Source organism: Mastigoproctus giganteus, chromosome 9, assembly GCF_048544385.1.
Source record: "Mastigoproctus giganteus isolate SK-2022 chromosome 9, ASM4854438v1, whole genome shotgun sequence".
Lineage (NCBI taxonomy): Eukaryota > Metazoa > Arthropoda > Arachnida > Uropygi > Thelyphonidae > Mastigoproctus > Mastigoproctus giganteus.
In genome coordinates this window covers 59,398,604-59,421,468 of record NC_143583.1, presented here as the reverse complement: position 1 = coordinate 59,421,468, position 22,865 = coordinate 59,398,604, and the positions used below count along the sequence as shown (strand labels likewise).

Below are 22,865 nucleotides of genomic sequence, written 5' to 3'. Positions count from 1 at the left end.
TCTCTATGGTGCAGAAATTGAGAATCAGTATCCCAACCAATTTTGAAACTGCCCTTTGCGACAGAGTAGTACTGAATGCTTTGCTGGGCAGTTTTCAAGCATAACTGCCCTCTTATCAGAAGCACCACTGCACCTACTACTGCCCTTGGCTCATATGGATCAGTTGGGTGAAAAAATAGATGTGATCAGATTAACAGCCATCAACAAGATGTTCTCAGGTGTTATATCCAAATGTATGATGGCTGTTCAACAAAGAATGATTGTAATTTTTCATGAAAAACCATACTGCTTGTTAATTCTAACATCTGCGGAATTTAAAACCAAACCAAGCTGCATCACATACCAGCACCTCAGTTGACTGATACGCATGGTGTGACCTTGGCGGTTGTTCAAGTTTATACCTGTTCGGTTTTGTGACATGTGAGGAACAGTATGCTGCTCTCAATTTTTGTTTCCTTCTCAAGGAAACACCAGCTGAAGTGTATGAAATGTTAAAGAACTTATGGTGAATCTGCACTTCCATATAGTACAGCTTGAAAGTGGTTTAGAATGTTTAAAGATGGACATGATTCAATTACAAAAATTGGCAGTCCTGCAGCTCCAACCACTGCTGTCAGCATATAAACACTGCTTTTGTAATTGTGAGAGAAGATCATGTAACAGTAAGACAATAGGCAGAGATGTTGAGAATATCACTAGGAAGCATGCACGATATTCTCCATGACCATATGTATATGACACGTGTTTGTGCACACTGAGTTCCAAGATTACTCATACCTGGACAATGGCAAGTTAAAAGGGAGGTTTGTTAGGAGCTGCAATGGATGGTTACTGAAGATGGTAAGGTTCTGCACAAGATGATAATGGCAGATGAGACATGGCTTCATTTTAGAAAGGATAGACAGGACAAGGAGGGGGGGAGGCATTATGCTGTTAGTTAAGAAACACAAAATCTATCGAAGTGCATCCAATTGACATTGGTGGACAAAGCAATTTTGAGTCAGTATGGTGTGACATAAGCACTGGAGAAGGGAAAATGAGAGTAGGTGTGTGTGTGTGTGTGTGTGTGTGTGTGTGTGTGTGTGTGTGTGTGTGTGTGTGTGTGTGTGTGTGTGTGTGTGTGTGTGTGTGTGTGTGTGTGTGTGTGTGTTATAGGCCTAATTAATCTGATGAGTATAATGAGCAATTGTACAGATAAATAGAGTAGGCTAGTAAATCAGAATATCTTATAATGAAGGATTTTAACTTTCCAGATATTAACTGGAACTTGTGGGTTGGTCACTCACACACTAGCAAGACTTTTGTGAATTTATTGGATGACTGTTTTCTACAGCAACATATTTGAGAAGCAACTAGAGGGAGTAATACTCTTGATCTGATTATCAGCAGCGATTATTCATGCATTAAGATTTGCAGATAAAGGAACTACTGGATGACAGTTATCACACTGATGTGGGATTTACTTAAAGATGTAACTACCATCAAGGGAAAAGGTAAGGGCTTTTGTGAAGGTGACTACAGTGGGATCAGCTGATGATGTTACCAACTATGAATTCTAAATGGGAAGCCTTCAGGGACTTAATCTTGGAGGCTCTAGGCTTTTCATACCAACTAAGAAATACTGTTCAAGGTTTAGGTGTAAAGGGAAGTCAGATGAATTAATGAGACTCATAGCAGAGAAGAAAAATGCATGGTTTCTGCAATTAATAGTCTTGTATAATTATGTTGGACACTCCTAAGTATTTTGGCAAAAAAGTATGTTTTTCATTAACAGCATTTAAGACTAATTCTGACTCTGCTGAATGAGAAGCACGAACTGAGGCCACGTGTTGATTATCATGTAAAGGCAGAGGAAACTGCGTAGAACCCTGATAAGACAAGTCGCAATCACCGCAAGAATTGTATACTAGATCATTTATTTGTGTTGCAAACGAGAAAGGACTGAGCAATTGTTCAGTATGGTGTGTAATTTCCATATTGGCCTGGCTACAATTTTAAATTCGGTATCTTTAAAGAATCTGTTAAGTTGTTTTTGCCACTGTTCAACCTATGGGACAGAAATAAAGTATTTTTTAATATTACTATTGTTTGGTTGCTCTATTTGTAAATATTTTTTTTCGTTAAATTAATTTTTTACTTAATTTTTAATTGGATTAAATTGATTTTGAATTGTGTTCATTTGATTTTTAATTATTGTTAATTATTTCTTACTGTAATGTAAGATTTTTCGATTTTTAATTGTTTTTGTTTTAATTTCGGGAGAGTATCATATGGAAGTGTTTTATGTATCATATTGAGTTAAACTTCTCTTAATCTTTTACAAATATTGATATCAATGTAGAACATATTGAGAATTATAGCTCTGGTTCATACTATCAGATTGTAAGTATCCTTATAATCTGTCTCCTTTGTCTTCTTTACGGATATGAATATTTTGATTTTCTTAAAATTATTCAGGCTATTTTTTGTATATATTTTATATGTATACAAAAAATAACCTTATATAAATATATTTTTTATTATTTAGTGTTTTTTTTTTTTTGTTTTTTTTACCGAATTGTTATTTCATTCCATTAATCATGATGTCCTTTAGCTCGTACATTTCAGAAAAAAATTATTTTTCAGTCCGTTGCTAAAGGAGATCCTTATCCCACTGAAGTGGCAGCAACTGTAAACAGAGTAATGGAAAAACTTGGTTGGACTCACGCACATAAATTAGTATGGCAATCAAAGGTGATTTGAGTTACTTTAATTATTTTTATGAAAACATTCTGTTCCTTTATTATTTCTTCAAGTGTTTATTTTATTTATTTATTTTTTTTTTTTGAGAAAAGCTAACTAAAATCATTAAGTTAGTTTTCATTTAAGTGCATTATCCTTCACCATGAATTGGGACACTAATAAGGAAAGCCTATAATCACAATAGCATTAGTAGAGGCATACGATGCAAGAAAGCAAGCTTATGCAGCATCAGCCAAAAAAAGAAAAAAAAAAAAAAAACCTCCCATTTCATCTCTCCATTCGTTCAAACTGCTTGTCCAGCTCAGCCTTAAATTTATTTAGGCTATCAACTTCCACAACAAAAGATGGAAGTCTGTTTCACCAATCAACTACCCGCTGGCTAAAGGCAAATTTCGGCACATCTTTTCTACAACTGTCTTTCCTCAATATGAATCTATGCCCCCTCAGGTTCTTACAAACATTTGGAGCGAATGGATGGGTGAAAGGGCTTAAAGGGGAACAAGGATTCTGTGTTATCAGACACTGTAAAACACTGATGTACCCAATATCTTTCTTTACAGAAGATTTAGAAGTCCAGTTGGCCTGCTTCCCTAAAATCCACTCATGTACCCCCTCTTGATGGTAAGCCCTGTTACGTCACTTAGGTGGCAACGAACGTGTAGAGTGGTTCTCTTCAAGATGCCTGGTCAGTGCGAAGAGGAAAAGACCAAATTCTCCAGCACATGACAGCACGAACCAAACAAATGGCCCTCAGTCCCCAGTGGCTTTCACTCCTCCTCTTACGGCAGCATGAGGATCAGAGTGGAAGCAGAGGGGTGCTAAGAATCTCTGGGTTCAACCAGGCTGCCATGCGCGGAAACTGAACTTGGCCTGTTACAACGTAAGATCGTTCATCAGTGAAGACAGGATATTAGAGCTGGAAAAGTAACTAGAAAATGTGAATTGGAATATCATCGGTTTGGCTGAAACAAGAAGAAGAAATGAATCACTTAAGTTTATCAAGTGGAAATATGCTGTACACCAATGGAAACAGTGAAAGGAGTGAGGGTGGAGTTGGCTTTCTGGTTCATAAAGATATAATAAACAACATTTCAGAATTCAAAAGTACATCACCAAGGGTGTCAAGACTAATACTTAGGATTTCTAAGAGGTACAAGCTAAAGGTTATAATGATTTATGCACCAACATCGAGCCATAATGATGAAGAGTTTGAAGAAATGTACACTGAAATTGAGTCTTCTAGATGAGCAGAAAACCCACAACACTATCATTATGGGGGACTTCAATGCTAAGGTTGAAAAAAGACAAAACAGCGCAGAAAGGGGAACTAAAGGAAATTTTGTAATTGGTGAAAGAAATGAAAGACTTGAGGAATTTGCAGAATCTTAAGGAATGTCAGTAAGGAACCCTTTTTTCAAGAAAAGGGTGAATAGAAAGTGGACATGGAAGAGTCCAAATGGATTAACAACTAATGAAATCGAATTCATCCTCACTAACAGAAGATATATCGTGAATGATGTTACCGTCCTGAATAAGGTAAATGTTGGAAGTGATCACAGAATGATAAGATACAGACTTGATATAGATGTAGGAAAAGAAAATAAAAAACTGACTTGAGTAAATAATACGAAGGTCTTTTGAGATAACAGAAGAGGAGAAAAAGCAGTATGTACTTGGAACTTAAGAATAAGTTTGAGCTTCTACAGACTGCTCCGAACCAAGATATTAACGAGGAATATTACAACTTTCTGAAAGTGATAAAGCCCGAGAAACCTATAGGGAAAAAAGAAATCCGAAGAAGAAAAAATTTGTCAAGAAACACTTGTTGTGATGAACTGAAGACGACAAATGAAGAGCAAGATATACACTGACAAGGAGAAAATTGAGTATACTGAGTTATGCAAAGCTATTAGAAAGAGACTCAGAGAGGACATAAGAAAATTTAACGCAAGAAAAGTAGAACAAGCATTAAGGAAAAACAAAGGATTTAAATCAGCAGCAATGAGCAGTAAAACAGAAAGACAAATGATACTGAAACTGAAAAACAGCGACGTACTTATAAATAGCAGAGATGGCATAATTCAAATAGCAGAAGACTATTACAGAGAATTATACAAGGAGCGAGGGAATGATGCCAGAAGTGGGGAAGACAAATGGCAAATTAGTAACACATTCGACATACCCAATATTCTTCCTGATGAGGTAGAACATGTGTTGAAGAAAATGAAGAATCAGAAGGCCCTGGGGGAAGATGAAGTTACTGTAGAGTTGTTAAAATTGGGAGCAAGAGACATAACACAAAAACTGCCAAGACTCTTCACAAAATGCATTAGAAAAGGTGTAACACCTAAGGAGTGGAATAATGCAATCATAATTTTGTTGCATAAGAAAGGGAAAAAAATCAGAAATTAGAAATTATAGACCAATTAGCTTGTCCCACATCTACAAGTTGTTCACAAGGGTCATTATTAACAGATTAGAAAGAATACTTGATGAGAATCAACCGAAAGAGCAAGCTGGCTTTAGGACAGGATTCTCAACTATGGATCACCTTCACGTAATATCACAGCTAATGGAGAAAGCAAATGAATAAAAAACGCCATTGTGCCTGGCATTTGTGGATTATGAAAAGGCATTTGACTCGTACAGCATAAGGCAATGTTTCAGGCACTGGAAAGACAAGGCATAGACATCCCATATATTATGATTTTGAAGAAAATATAGGAGAATGCTACCTCCTTTATTAGACTAGACAAAGACTGTAGTAAATTTAAAATTGAGAAAGGAGTTCGACAAGGAGACACAATACCTCCGAAGTTATTTACTGCTGCCCTTGAGGAAGCTTTCAGAAGATTAGACTGGTCACAGAAATGAGCCAATGTAAATGGAGAGTACCTAAACCATTTACGATTTGCAGATGACATTGTGGTCATAAGCCACGATCCCAAAGAATTAGAGGAAAATCTTAATCATGATGCTTTCTTACATCATGTGCCTTTGCTAATGCTAATCTGAGCAAAAGGAAGAATCCCATCAGCATTCAGCTTGCTCATCCCATTGAAGGTCTTAAACACCTCAATCAGATCACCTCACAGGTGCCTACTCCCAAGGCGCTGCCATTTTCAGAATTTAAGCCTTTCTTAGTAAGAGCACCCCCTTTGTTCCCCTCACCAATCTTGTTGCCCTTGTTTGTACTTGTTCTAGCAACTGTACATCCTTCCTAAAATGAGGCCTCCAGACCTGTACACAGTACTCTAGATGTGGCCTGACCATTGCCTTGTATAACAGGATAATCACATCCCTGTTCCTGCTAGCAAAATTTGTATATATCATTGACAAGATTCCATGACCTGCCCTGGCAGCATGTCTGCACTGCTCAGCGAACTTCATATCAGACTGCACAATTACCCCCAGGTCTTTTTCACTCTCCACTTCCCTGAGTGTAGTACCACACAGTTGGTAGGTCTCAATTGGGTTACTGATACCCATATGCAGTGCTTCGCAGTTGTCAATGTTAAACATCATTTGCCACTTCTCAGCCCATTTGCCGAACTTTTCTAGATCCAGTTGGAGTAGCATACTGTCTTTACTGTCATTAACAACCCTGCCATCCTTTGTATTATCTGCAAACTTAGACATTAAACCGGATATACCTTCATTAATATCATTGATATATATACAAAACAACAATGAGCCCAGCACCGAACCCTGGGGAACCACTAATAACATTTGTCTACGAAGAGCAGTGTCCATTGATTACCACTGTCTGTCGTCTCCCACTCAACCATCCCTTTATCCATTGTAGCAACTTAACCTTAATGCCATACCTCTCCAATTTGTACAGCAGTCTTCCATGTGCGTCATGGTATCAAATATCAAAATGGTATCAGTATCAAAAGCTTTCCTGAAATCCAAGTATATGATATCAAGATTATATTTTGCATCCAGTTCCTCTGTGATCACATCATACTATCCAATCAAACTGGTCAGACAAGACCTCCCTTTAACAAACCCATGCTGTGTCCTAACTATTACTGCAATCTTGTCTAGATGATCCAGCAATGCTTCTTTAACCAGTGATTCCATTATTTTCCCCGGAACACAATTAAACTAACAGGTCTGTAGTTACATGTGTCACCTTTTGAACCCCCTTTGTGAATTGATGATACATTTGCAGACCTCCAGTCCATGGGGAGGACCTTCCCCAAGTCCAAGGAAGCTCTCATAATTATGGCTAAGGGTTTGCTTAATTCCTTTGCTGCCTCCTTTAATATAACTGGATAGATCCCGTCCACCCCAGGTGCCTTTTTTATGTTTAACTTCAACAATTTCTCCTCTACTTTGCTCTCAGTTATTATAAAATCACTTAGCTCCCTGTTAGAGTTTGATAAACTTCTGGCACTCCCCTCATTGAATAACTCCTCATGTGTGAATGTAGATGCAAAATACTCATTCAGTTTATCAGCTACCTGAGCATGATCATCAATAGTCAACCCATCTATGTTAAGTGACCCAATCTGATTCATCCCTTTCCTTCTAGAGTTTGCGTAAGTAAAAAACTCTTTGCTGTTTTTCTTTGCATCCTTTACCAAAGATTTCTCATAATTTGCCTCTGCCTGCCTAACCTCTGTGACTTGATTATAGACTATCTTATATCTCCCATAGGCTTCTGTGTTACCTGATACTTTATATGCATCCCATACATTTTTCTTCTCTGCCATGAGCCTCATTTATTCATCTGACATCCATTTAGGCCTAAACCTTGAACACTTACTTCTTAGTTGCAATGAAAAGCATAGTAGCCTCCAAAATTAAGTCCATGAAGGCTTGCCATTTAGAATTCAGTGTTGGCAACATCATCAGTTTATACCACTGTATGGAATTTAAAAACTGTCTGAGACTACCTGTAGCCACCTTTACGAAAGCAAAAGCCTTTCCCTTTAGCCTTGATGGTAGTTACATTAATTGCATTAGCAGAGGCATATGATGCAAGAAAGCAAGCTTATATTTTCATCAGCCAAAAAAAAAAAAATCTCATTTCACACATCCATTCACTCTAAAAGTTTGTCCAGTTCCTTCTTGAACTCAAGCTGTCAACTTCCAAAATGACAGATGGAAGTTTGTTCCGGCAATCAACTACCCGCTGGCTAAAGGCAAATTTCCGCACATCTATTCCACAACTATCTTTCCTCAATTTGAATTTATGCCCCTCAAGGTTCATAATCTGAGCAAGAGGAAGAATCCTGTCAGCATTAAGCCTGCTCAAACCATTCAACCGCAATCAGATCACCTTGGAGGTGCCTAGTTTCCACACGTTGCAATTTGCAGTACTTAAGCCTTTCTTGGGAAGAGGACCGCAGTAGATGAGAAAACACCAGTTATATACTTCTCTTCTCTTCTCACACAGGTAAGTATCCAGTTGACATTTTAATTTATTTAAACTTGTCAGCCTCAACTACCTGCAGAGGCAATTTGTTTCAGCTATCAACAACTCGCTGGCTAAAAGAAAACTTCCTGCAATCTAGTCTAAACCTCAACCCCTGTAATTTGAATTTATGACCCCTTGTTCTGGAATTGTTTAGAACAGTGAGAATTCCACCTTTGTTCATTTTACTAATTCCTCTCGGAGCCTTGTAAACCTGAATCAAGTCACCTCTTAGGTGCTCAGTTGCCAGTCTCTGTAGCCTACATAATCAGAGTCTCTCCTCATACGGTCATGCTTTTGCTGATCTCGCCATTCGATTTGCCCATCTTTGGACCCTTTCAGACAATGTCTGAAATCATCTGAAAAAAGACAGTCTTTTTTCAGATGATTTCTCGATACTTGAACACAGTGTTCCAGATGTGGTCTTACAATTACCTTATACAGCGAGATTGGTACATCTTTAAGACATGACAGTGATACATCTTTAAGTAATTCCCACATCAGTACATTATGATCACTGTTACCCAATGGTTCCTTTATCTGCAAATTCTTAATGTATGAATAATCACTGCTGATAATCAGATCAAGAGCATTACTCCCTCTGGTTGCCTCTCGAACATGCTGCTGTAGAAAACAGTCATCCAATAAATCCACAAAAGTTCTGCTAATGTGCAAATGACCAACCCACAAGTTCCAGTCAATATCTGGAAAGTTAAAATCCTACATTATAAGACATTCTGATTTACTGGCCCACTCTATTTCTCTGCACAGTTGCTCATTATACCCATTAGATTCATTAGGCCTATAATACACACACCTACTCTCATTTTTCATTTCCCAGTGCTTATGTCACACCAAACAGTCTCAACATTGCACTGTCCACCAATATCAATTGGATACACTTCCTTAAGTAACACCTAAAATCTTTCCTTAGATTTTAGGTGTTTCTTAACTAACAACATAACCCCTCCTCCCTTCCTGTCTTGGGGTGCCTCTGTAGCCAGGTGGGCAGGAGCAGCAGTGCGTACCACATGCTTTCTGTATACATTGTACTCCCCAAATTCCAATTCTGCACTGCTTATGTCTGTGTGACACCATGTCTTTGATATCCCAACAATATTTGCCTTTGATGTCTTGACTAGCACTTCAAGCTCATCAAATTTATTAACTATAGTCCTAGCATTGGTGTACATGCAAGTATACATGCACCTGTTTCTACTCTTAGTTACTGTAACACAGCCCATGTATTTATTACTTTCACTATGACTCCCAGCAGGTGCCTCCGTAGCCAGGTGGGCAGGAGCAGCAGTGTGTAGCACATGTTTCTTGATTAGACTGGGGTTCGAGCCCCTATGACCACCAAATACGGAGGATGCAGAAAGGTCAGGGAATGACCACCGCATATCCCTGGAGCAGTATGGCCTTAGTTCCTAATGCTCCTAAAAACCAAATAACAAACAGACTACCAGCAGTCCTGGAAATCCCCATTGCCTTGCTTTCCCGGCTGCTGCTCTTTCTAATAGAAGCAGTGCAAGAATCACTTTTGCTTGTGGCCACTGTTAACCTTTTAGTCTGTGTATCCCCCCAAGCTAGCAGTTTTTTGCCCCACCTAACGCTGCCTCAATAGCATCAGCAAATATTCTTGCATCGTTTCTATTTAAGTGTATCCCATCCCTGTAGATGGAGTCTCTCCTGTCAACAAACATAGATCAGGCTCAAAAAACAGGGCTGATTTGATGAAAAACATTTTTATTAAAATGTCTTTACTCCAGATGTATTATGGTAGTTGCTTTTCACTAGCTAATATTCTTGTGAACCACTAGAGTGGTTTGAATATCGGAGCCTGTAACTTTATATGTGCATTTCTTGAATTTGAAAATACACAAGTGTATGAAATGCATAATTCAAAATTTTATCTTTTTTTTTTCTCCCCCATATACAAGCAATACAATAAAATTATTTGTTTCATTATATAATAATAATAATAATTGTTGTTGCTGCTGCTGCTCTTATATTATTTCTCCCTGATTGGGGGTTCCACCTCGTGATGGGTATTGCTACCAAGTAGTTATGTCTGGTGTTACTGTTGGTCGAGGAACTCTCTGACTATCCTACAGGTGTTCAGGATTTTGGCTTTCTGTAGTTCCTTGTAGGTGATCTCTGTGAGCCCTATTGCTGCTAGGCTGTTATGTAGGGTCTTTGGCACAATACCAGTGGTTGACACGATTATCGGGATGGTCCTTACTTGTTGCATATGCCACATCTCTTTGATCTACTGTCTTAGGTTAGTGTATTTCCTGATTTTTTTTTCATGCATAGCTTTAATAATAATATTATTATTAAAGGAGAATGGGCCTGTGGTACTGGATTCCATGATTTAAGAGAGTAATACCACACATCCAGTGGAAACAGTAACTAGATTTTAATAAGTAAGTTAAGTTAAGATAATACAGGAAGCTTTCAGAATAATGAACCCCTTCATTATTCTGAAAAGAAATGCAAGTGAAAAGAAATGCATACAGAATATTGACATTAGAGATAGAATAAAATAAATACTAAATGAGCTGTGCATGCTCAGATGACTTTAAGAGTGTGCACAGAACCACAGGATTGTGCAAACATTCATTCACTAGATTGGCACTCATTCGTGCACAGACGAGTATGGGATTGCTGCTAGGATTTCTCGAGTTTCAAAACTGTTGATTCTAGGATAGGGTGTAGCATTGTACCCTTGCAGCGATTTAAGGCTTTTGAACAGTTTGATATATTTAATGATTCTAACCAAAGGCAATGATGGCAGTGTCTCGGATAAGTCTGGATTTCAAGAAATCCAGACCTTATGCAGGAACTAAAAGGTTTGATCTCCCCGGCATTCTCTAGCCTAATTTGTACCCTTTGTTGTCAAGCCAAACGTGCGCCTAATACTTACCATTCCCGCCAACAGCGAAAATTTATTAACTTAACTAGAGAGGCTCACTCTTCGAGAGCAAAAGCACATCCTACTAATAATGCTAATTTATTTCATTCTCAATTTAAGCAGCAAGTGATTAATCACTGAACAGATTAATGTTCTTACCTCTGTTTTGAAGTTCATTGTCTTACTGTCGAGACCACCAATCACACAAATTGCCATGGGAGTAGAGGCATGCATCGCCAACCTCCCTGAAGAGACTGCTAATGACATTTGCTTCAGAACAGCCTCTCTGTCCTTCGGCACGCATGACCTGTGAACTCCAACTTCAACCGTCATCAGCATGCCACTCTTAACTCAATCAGAAAAGACAACAGCATCATCGTTCTTCCTGCCGACAAGGGATGTCATACAGTTATATTAGACTGATCAGAGTACTTGGAGAAAGCCCTCTTGCAAGATCCAAATGTTTACGAGCCTGTTATTGACCCATCCATCAAAGTCTTAGGACATCTGGAATCAAATGTCTATAAGTTGTTCAAATCTGGGAAGATTTCAATATCGACACAATGGCAATTGCATGTCACAGGCTGCCAACTTCCACAATTTTATGGACTACCAAAAGCCAGGCATTTCTTTCCGACCGATTGCATCCTGTTGCAATTCACCGACACAAACTGTCTAAGCACATCACCCACCTCCTAACACCTCTAGTAGGAAATACTGTCCATACAGTCACCAACAGCGAGGAATTCCTCCACCTCATCGAGCAACTTACAGTCCCTGACAGCGAGATTATGGCTTCCTTCGATGTTGTCTCTCTGTTTACCTCCATTCCTGCCTAACAGGCCGTCATCTGTACCAGGCGACTTCTAGAGAGTGATCCCAACCTATCAAATAGAACATTGCTAACTACAGAAGACATCTGTACTGCCCTCAACCTATGCTTGTGCTTTTGCCGATTCTCTGTACAAGCAGATACATTGTACGGCTATGGGCGCCCCTGTCAGCTGCGTCATTGCTAACATTGCAATGGTGGAATTAGAGAAACAGATATTCCTAAACCCACCTGTACAGATTACAATGTGGTGCAGATATGTTGATGATATCTTCACCATCATGCCGCATAGTTCAGAGGCAACACTGTTAGAGTACTTCAACTCCTTATCTCTGTTCATCCAGTTCACCTTAGAGTTAGAAGTGAATGGGTCCCTTCCTTTCCTGGATGTTCTAGTGAAGCGAGTGGGCTCACGCCTGGAAACCTCGGTGTACCGTAAGCCAATGTGGTGTGGGCAGTTTACTAACTACAGATCAACCCATTCCCATTGTCATCTAAATAGCACTGCATGTGCGCTATTCTCTCAAGCTTGAAGCCATTCCAGATCAGAGAAAGCCAGGCACCGAGATTTCCAGAGTGAAAGCTGACCTAGTCAATTGTGGGTACCCAAATCATGTATTAGACAGGTGCTTGCTACAAGCACAAAAACTTGCGACTCATCCAAGGTCATCGTGCCCCCATGACAGTGTACCCACTGCCTATATTCCTTACTATCCGGGCACATCAGACTAGATTTCTAAGATCCTACGTGAGTACTGCATGAAATGCGTACAACTCCCTGGTAGGAGCTTACATTTTCTGGTCTCAAATGTAAAAACTCTCATCGCCCTTCTCTTACGTAGTGGAATAGTGTGCCACGATTGCAGCAGTTGCTATATAGGGGAGAGCTCAAGAAACCTTCAGGATCGCCTCGCAGAACATGATAGATCTAGGTGACACTGAACACTCTGCAATCACGGAACATTTCTGGTCAACTCATCATGACCTTAACCCCAGATGCGATTATGAGGTAATTGACCAATCCAGACACTACCATCACCCCCTTTGGTTAGAATCGTTAAATATATAAAGCTGTCCAAAAGCCTTAAATCGCTGCAAGGGTACAATGCTACACCCTATCCTAGAATCAACAGTTTTTGAAACTCGAGAAATCCTGGCAGCAATCCCATACACGTCTATGCACGAACAAGTGCCAATCTAGTGAATGAATGTTTGCATAATCCCGCGGTTCTGTTCACACTTTTAAAGTCATCTGAGCATGCACAGCTCACTTAGTATTTATTTTATTCTATCTCTAATGTCAATATTTTGTTAATATTCTGTATGTGTTTATTTTCACTTGCTGAAGAAGGGATTCGTTATTCTGAAAGCTTCCTGTATTATTTTAACTTAACTTACTTCCTTATTAAAATCTAGTTACTGTTTCCACTGGATGTGCTGTATTACTCTTAAATGATAATATTATTATTTTATTTTATTTTTTTTTTCTGGGCGTAATCCTTTAGGTTAGCTATTGCTGTCTTCTGTTGGTCCGGGGTGGGGAGGTTATACTCCATGACGAGTACTGGTACCAAGTGCACAGGGTGGATGTTATGTCTAGTGCATTCAAAATTTTATCTCCCCCCCCCCCCCCATACGTGTGTAATGTTGGTTAAGGAACTGTCCTGCAGGCATTCAGGAATGCGAATTTTTTCTGGAGTTCCTTGGTCTCTGGTCATTACTTGTTACTTATTTCACATCTCTTTGATCTCCTATTTTAGCATTAGCATTAGCAAAGGCACTTGATGCAAGAAAGCAAGCTTATATAGCATCAGCCAAAAAAAAAAAAAAAAAAAACACACACACACACACTCTTCCCATTTCACCCATCCACTTGCTCCAAATGTTTGTCTAGTTCTGCCTTGATTATTCTGAGCAGGAGGAAGAATCCCATCAGCATTGTGCATGCTCAAACCATTCAAGGCTTTATACACCTCAATCAGATCACCTCGCAGGTGTCTAGTCACCAGACACTGTAATTTCCAAAACTTAAGCCTTCCTTCGTAAGAGCCACCCTTTATTCCATTCACTAATTTCGTTGCCCTTCTCTGTACTCGTTCCAACAGCTCTAGATCCTTCTTAAAATGAGGCCTCCAGACCTGTATACAGTACTCAAGGTGTGGCCTGACCATTGCCTTATACAAGGGGATAATCACCTCCTTTTCCTTCTAAAAAAATTCCTGTATATCATTGACAGAACACCATGAGCTACTCTTGCAGACTGTGCACTGCTCAGAAAACTTCATATCTGCCTGCACAATTACCCCCAGGTCCTTTTTGTTCTCTACCACTGTCAGAGTAGTACCACAGAGTTGATACGTCACTCTGGGGTTACTGCTTTCCATATGTAGTACTTTACATTTGTCAATGTTAAACTTCATTTGCCACCTCTCAGCCCATTTGCTCAACTTTTCTAGATCCTCTTGTGGCAACATACCATCATTAGTGTCTTAACAACCCTGCCGACCTTTGTATTGTCTGCAACTTGGACATTAAGCTTGATATACCGTCATCAATATCATTTATAAATACTGAAAACAACAATGGACCCAACACTGAACTCTGAGGGACTCCACTAATTAGATTAGTCCATAATGAGCAAGCAGTGTCCATTGATTACCACTCTATATCTTCTCCAACTGAACCATCCCTTTATCGATAGCGGCAATTTGCCTCCAATGCCACACTGCTCAAATTTGTGCAACAGTATCGAAGGCCTTTCTAAGATCCAAGTATATGATATCAAAATTATTCTTTGCATCCAGTTCCTTTGTGACCACATCATAGTATCCAATCAAATTAGTCAGACAAGACTTCCCCGTAACAAACCCATGCTGTCTGAACTATAACTGAAGTCTTGTCTAGATGATCCTGCAGTGCTTCTTTAACCAGTGTCTCCATTACTTTTCTCATAGTAGAAGTTAAAATAACAGGTATGTAATTACTTGTCACCCCTTGATCCTCCTTTATGAATTGAGGTTACATTTGCACATCTCCAGTCCATGGGTACCGCCCCTGAGTCCAAGGAAGTTCTCATAAATATGGCTAAGGGTTTGCTTACTTAGACTGGATAGATTCCATCCACCCCATGTGCCTTTCTTACATTTATCTTCAACAATTTCTCCTCCACTTTACGCTCAGTTATTACAAGATTATCTAGCTTACTGCCAGAGTTTAATACACCTCTGGCATTCCCCTCCCTGAATAACTCCTCATGTGTGAATGTAGATGCAAAATCTATTTGGTTTTATTTATTTAGTTTGTTATCTACCTGAGCAGGATCATCAACAATTTATTTAGTTTGTTACCTACCTGAGCAGGATCATCAACAGTTGAACCATCGATATCAAGCGGACCAATCTGATTCATTCCCTTCCTTCTAGAGTTTACATAAGTAAAGAACACTTTGCTGTTTTTCTTTACATCCTTTGCCAAAGATTTCCCGCAATCTGCCTTTTCCTGCCTAACCTCCTTTATGACTTGGTTACAGACCAGCTTATATCTATCATAGGCTTCTGTGTCACCTGTTAATTTATATGTATCCCATGCATTTTTCTTCGCTGCCACGTGTCCAGTTAGTCATCTGACATCCATTTAGGCCTAAATGTTGAGCAATATTTTTTAGTTGGAATTAAAAGTCTAGTAGCTTCCAAGATTAGTTCTTTGAATGCTTCCCATTCTGAATTTTTTGTTGGTAACATCATTAGTTGGTCCCACCGTATAGAATTTAAATACTGACTCAGACCACTGTAGTCACCTTTACGAAAGCAAAAACCTTTCCCTTTACACTTGATTGTAGTTGCCTCTTTGAGTAAATCCCACTTCAGTACACTGATTACTGCCACCTAGTGGTTTCTTTATCTGCAGATTCTTAATGCATGAAGAATCACTACTGATAATCAAATCAAGAGTATTACTCCTGCTAGTTGCCTCCCTTTTGTGGATTTATCATCCAATAAATCCACAAAAGCCTTGCTAGTGTGTGAGTGACCAACCCACAAATTCCAGTCAATATCCGGGAAATTAAAATCCCCCATTATAAGATACTCTGATTTACTGGCCCACTCTATTTCCCTGTACAATTTCTTATTATACTCATCAGAGTCATTAGGCCTACAGCACACTCCTACTCTCAATTTTGATCTTCCAGTGCTTATGTTACACCAAGCTGACTTGACACTGCACTGTCCAGCGATGTTGACTGGCTTCACTTCCTTGGATTTTATGTGTTTCTTAACTAATAGCATAACCCCTCCTTCCTTCCTATCCTGTCTATCCTTTCTGTACAAATTGTACTCCCCAAATTCCAGTTCTGCATTCCTTATATCTCTGTGTCACCATGTCTCTGATATCAAAACAATATCTGCCTTTGGTGTTTTGAGCAATACCTCAAATTCATCAAATTTATTTACCAAACTTCTTATATTGGTGTACACGCAAGTATACATGCACTTGTTCCTATTCTTAGCTATCCTAACACAACTCATGTGTTTACTTGTACCCCAATGATTCCCAGCAGTCTCTGAACTATCCTGCATCTTATTTTCCAGGCTGTGGCTCATTCCAATAGAAGCAGTGCAAGAATCACTTTCACCTCTGCCAGTGGCTACTGTTAATCTATTAGTCCTTGTATTCCCCCAAGCTAGCAGTTTTCCGACCCACCTAACACTGCCTCGATAGCATCAGCAAATATTCTTGCACCCTTTCTATTTAAGTGTATCCCATCCCTGTAGAAGCAGTCTCTCCTGTTAACAAGTACAGACCAGGCTGAAAAAAATTCTACCCCTTGAGCCTTGCACAATCTTACCAGGGCCGAATTGAACAACAAGGCTCTCATCATATACTCCCTCCTAGTGTCTGGGCAGAATTGCAGACACTTTCAAATTTAACCCTAATTAACAGCTTTTTTTCAACAGTGACCTGTACTTGTTAAGTAATTCTGTGGGTCTCCTACTCTTAATATCATTAGTGCCAACGTGTACAACAATATAACCTTTTGTGCCTTAAAAGATGATATCCGCTCTACAATATCATCAACCTTTGCCCCTGGCAGACATACCCTGGTCCTGTTCCACCTATCCTTTTTACATACCATGTTTCCCTTTTCCCTGACAGTAGAGTCACCAACAACTACTAGTTCCTGTGGGAAGAATATATAAATATATATATATATATATATATATATATATATATATATATATATATATATTTATTTACTAATCAACTAGCTTTTCTGCCTGCTTGAGCTCCTTGTGGCACTGCTTCTGCCTCCCCATGGTGGGGCCAGAAACCTGTGAGGGGGAAGTCAACCCTCCAGGGCCAAAAGGAGCTAACCGTGGATTACAATGATTATCCTCCACTTGAGCAGCCTAGGCACTCTTCTAGTACTGTCAGCGATAATGCTGATCATGACTCTAACTGTGACACAACAAAATCAAAAAGAATGCGTAAGAACCTAGAACAATAGGAATGCCCATCATTCCTTATTTTCTGTCAAATAAATCTATGAGCACTTTATCACCATTTCTTATACAGAAATGCTTAGAAACTGTGGCGGGCTCACCCAAAATGGTGAGAAGACTGAGGTCTGGAGACCTATTTGTTGAAACAGCGAGTTGTAAACATTCTGAGACTCTGCTGAATCTAACAACATTTGCAGGACTACCCTCAAGCAATATAAACACCTCCAAAGGAGTAATTGCAGAGTGGGATTTGATCAACATAACAGAAGATGAACTGGTCTGGGAACTTAAACAACAAAAAGTTATACAAGCATCTCAATCAGGAAAGGTGGAGATCTAATTCCCACCCGCAACATCATTCTGACATTCAGAACACTGATATTACTAGGTAGTGTCAAAGCTGGCTATCTCAACTGCCGAGTACGACCTTATATTCCAAATCCTATAAAATGCTACAAGTGCCAAAAATTTGGTCACTCGCAAATGGCTTATAGAGGAGATTCAGTCTGTCCAAACTGTAGTTCCAAAGAACATTCGCAGACTGTGATGCTAAATCATCGTACTGTCCTAATTGCAAAGGCGTACATCCAGCCTATTCAGAATCATGTGATCTCTGGAAAACAGGGAAAAAAATCCAGAAGTACAGGGTAAAATGAAAAGTTTTATATCAAAGAGGCTAAAAAACATAATGCTTAATGCACCTAAAAACACATACGCAGCAGCGATGCAAAAATATCAGACAACGGCTACACAAACTGAAGTATCAGTTCCCCCAACCATATCGATTGCAGATTGGGCCCCAGCCACACCTCATAGATCATCAGATATTACAAAATTAAAAGCAGACTCTGCTCCTAATAGGAAGACAAACAATACCACTTTAATAAACATGGATACTGATAATAATGCAGACCCAAATGAACCTATCCTAGACCTTCGTGCTGAAGATGATGTGGATACTGGATGCCCAAACTTTCCAAGAAGAGAGAAAGTGAAGCTCGATTGCCATAAACAGCCTGGGAATAAAAAAGAGTCAGAAACATCCTCATGCAACAAAATCAAATAATGCATCATATCATACAATGGAACTGTAGAGGAATTCGCAGTAACATTGATGATATCTACGAGCTAACAATCGTTATCGTCCTACAGCCATCTGTTTACAAGAGACAAATTTAACACCACATGTATCTCTCTCGATTAAAAATTATACTCTTTTTAGGAAAGACAGAACTGCTAGAAATACTGCTGATGGAGGGGTAGCTGTATTCCTAAATTCAAGAGTACCCTGCAGACAAATTACCTTAAAAACTGAAGCTTTTGCGATGCGTATAATGATTGGTATTACTGTGTCACTTGTCTCTCTCTACCTTCCACCCAGTCGATCCTATACCATTCAAGATCTTGAAGATCTTATTCTGCAGTTGCCAGTCCCTGTCTGTTTATTGGGCGACTTCAATGGACACCATCCATTGTGGGGTTCTCCCAATGCAGATAGACGAGGACAACTTATTGAACTGCTCGCTGACAGACAAAACCTAACTATACTAAATACTGGCTCACCAACTTATATCCATCTCTCTCTCTCTCTCTCTCTCTCTCTCTACAGGTACAACCTCTGCAATAGATCTCTCCATCTGTTCTCCGTCCCTCTTTCCTAGTATTGAGTGGACAGCCCTTGACAATCCACTCAGCAGTGATCACTTCCCAGTAATATGTAAAATTCAAACAGCATATTCCATAATTTCAGAAAACCTCATAAAATGGAAATTTTCCAAAGCAGATTGGGCAAAGTTCACTTCACAAGTGTCCTTTGATGACCAGATCATCGAAACTTCTCCAATTGACACAGTTACCGATCACATTACAATGCAAATACTGGCTGCTGCATCTACTGGGATTCCACAATCACAGTCAACCATCCATAGAACCATAAATTATTGGTGGAATGAAGGGTGTAAGTGTGCAAAAAAAGCAAAAAACCGAGTGTGGAATTTGTTTCGCAAACATCCTACCACGGTCAATCTTATAAACTATAAAATACTTAGAGCCAAGGCCCGTCACATTAGGAAGAAAGTTAAAAGAGACTCTTGGATTCAATTTGCAAGTTCGATTAATAAAAATACAGACACAAGAATAATATGGAGAAAAATAAAACAGCTAAATGGCAAATTTCCCCCATTATCCTCCCAACTTCTCAACTGGAATGGGCAGGAGAGCTTTCTACTCCCACAGAGATAGGGAATACCTTAGGGACTGTATTTTCACAATTGTCAGCCTCGACAGCATATGATCCACCATTCCAAAAGATCGAAGTATTAGCCGAAAAATCCCAATTGAACTACAGATCTAAATGTTCTTCACCCTACAATCAGCCTCTTACAATGCTTGAACTTCAAGAAACCATATCTACCTCAAAAAACAGTGCTGCAGGCCCCGATGGAATATACTATATAATGCTCCATCACTTAGATAAAAAATCAGTTTCTTCACTGCTCACCTTTTTCAACCGCATCTTCCTTGAACATTCTTTCCCCAGTTCCTGGCATCACTCCTATATAATAGCAATTCCCAAACCAGGAAAAGATCAGTCTATTCCTCAAAACTATAGACCCATTTCTCTCACCAGTTGCTTAAGTAAAACTCTGGAAAAAATAATTCACCATCGACTCGCATGGTATCCTGACTCCAAAAACCTAATCTCTGATAATCAATTTGGTTTCAGAAAAAATCGATCAGCCCTGGATCTCATGGTCAAAGTAGAAATAAACATCAGGAATGCATTCATCCGAAATGAACATCTTGTCATGGTATGTCTCGATATAGAGAAAGCGTTTGACACCACATGGTGTTTTGGTATCCTGAGAGATTTGCATTCCCTTGACTTGAGAGGCCACTTACCATATTTCATACAAAACTTCCTTCAGCACAGATCCTTTCAAGTTCGATATCGACAGGTCCTGTCCCAAACATATGTACAAGAAGAAGGGGGTCCCACAATGCTCTGTGCTTAGTGCCACCTTATTTGCAATAAGAATAAATCATGTGACAAAATATTTCCAGCGCTGTGAGTTCATACTTCTATGCCGATGATCTCACTGTTTCATGCAGATCGCAAAACATGACCTTCATTGAGCGGCAGTTCCAAATTTCAATTAATAACATTCAGCTATGGATGGCACAGAATGGGTATCGACTCTCTTGCCCAAAATCTAATCTAAAGTAGTTCACTTTTGTAACAAACACAAAATGCATCCTATCTGAGTTGCAAACAGCATTCGTCTCCTTGGTCTGATATTTGATAGAAAATTGAACTTCGTGAAATACGTCAAATATTTACGGATGTCATGCCAGAAGAAAATGAACATACTCAGAATTATTTCTTCAGCATCATGGGGTGCAGATAGGTACACCTTACTTCATTTATATAGAACCCTAATCAGATCTCGTCTTGATTACGGTGCCCCAGTGTATGATTCTGCTAGGGAGAGCGTGCTAGCACGGCTTGCCCCTATTCAACATTCCGCCCTAAGGATAGCTATAGGTGCTTATAGAACTTCGCCAGTTGAAAGTATTTTCATTGAAGTTCATGAACTTCCCCTAAGCCTCAGGAGAAAGAATTTAATTCTCAACTATACGACTAAAGTCCAAAGTCTACCTACCCATCCCATCAGACCGGTAATTAATGACCCTCAGTTCACAATGTACTATAGAAATAAACCCGGGCCAGTTCAACCTACTGCAATCAGATTTCAGGCATTATTACAATCTTGGAATATACATTTTGACAAAGTTCTTCAAGATCCAAACAGTCCGGATCCCTCATGGTCTTATTTAAAACCATCATGTTACAGTTATTTCCTAAAATGGGGAAAGTACTCTGTTGCAAATGTCAACATACAACTCCACATTGCCCACACACAAAATTATCTGCATTTTGCAAAAATGAGTCACCAATGAGTCAAAAATCTGAAAGTGGAGCAGATGCTGCAGCCATCTTCCCCCATAAAACCTCCGTATCACTTCCCAATGAATGCAGCAGCTATACAGCTGAATCAATCAAACTTGCAATAGAAAATATTCTCCATCTGTCCATCCATAAAAGCATGATGTATATATGGACTCCAAGAGTGTGCTTATAGCTTTACAGAACATTTCTTCTCAAACACATCCTTTAATAAAAATTACAAAATCCAAACTGATGCATATTCAAGAACTCCAGCGAGTGGTCATTTTCTGCTGGATTCCAGGCCATGCTGGGATACCAGGAAACAAATGTGCCGACTATGCCGCTAAACATCCATCCAACAGAGAATCATCACAGTATTATGTTCCATACCTTGACTATAAAAGTAATATATGAAGAATATGTAGGAAACAGTGGACAATTCAATGGCAAGCCCAAACGCATAATAAACTCCTCCAAATAAAACCTGAACCACAGTTATGGTCCTCCAGCTTCCGTGTAAACAGAAGGGAGGAAGTAATCTTAACCAGAGCACGAATTGGCCACAGTCAACTTACCCACCTTTATCTCCTCACAGGTAATGATCCTCCGCAATGCACACGTTGTTGTTATTTGGTTTTTAGGAGCATTAGCAACTAAGGCCATATTGCTCCGGGAATATGCGGTGGTCATTCCCTGACCTTTCCGCATCCTCCTTATTTGGTGGTGGCGGGCTCGAATCCCAGTCTAATCAATAAGCGTGTGCTATGCACTGCTGCTCCTTCCCACCTGGCTACGGAGGCGCCTACACACATTGCAACTCTCCTCTTACTATGAAACATATTCTTGTTGAGTGTACTTTATACACCACTGCCCGCCAAGTCTCATTTAGCTTTCTTCCAAATCTTAAAGAACCCCTGACACTCTACCACATCATAGGTAACAATGCTAATATGCTGGAATTTTTCCAATTTATTAAACAGATACAATTATATCACAGTTTTTGACCGATGTCATAACAGTCACTATGCACGTGTAACATTCATAACATTGATTAGTACAATATGGCCCTTGCACAAAAAAAACAATAACTTGTTAAAGGTTATAAAATAACTGATAAAATTGTGCAATCCGGAATAAACAGTCAGGCTGCTGTCATAGTGAGAAATGCAGTCTGCGTGGTAATACAAATTGATGAGTTGTGTTTTACTCGTGGAGTCTGTGCTGAGATCTTGAGTAAGATTGGTAGCATATACTTTGTATATGGTAAGTTTATACTGCCAGTTCGGTGATGAACTGCAGCCTTATTTAAACTATATTGAAAAAGTGGTAGATGTATTACAAGGAAAGAAAATTGTAATTGGTATTGATTCAAATGCAAGTTCAACAACTTGAGGAAGTTGCGAGACTGATACTAGAGGAATTCAATTAGAGGAAGTGTTGATAAATCAGAGACTTAATATTGTAAATGAGCTGGGCCAGCCCTCTACCTTCAGTACTAT

The 22,865-nt window shown here is 39.3% G+C and overlaps 1 protein-coding gene across 1 annotated transcript in view; it reads left to right on the top strand.

The window, feature by feature from the left end:
- Positions 1–22,865, top strand: part of FeCH (ferrochelatase, mitochondrial) — a 185,490-nt gene that overhangs the window by 136,274 nt on the left and 26,351 nt on the right. Inside the window, exon 8 of the mRNA XM_090380673.1 lies at positions 2,626–2,733. Within this exon, the coding sequence (XP_090236799.1) occupies positions 2,626–2,733 (108 nt within the window). The remainder of the gene's footprint in view (positions 1–2,625; positions 2,734–22,865) is intronic.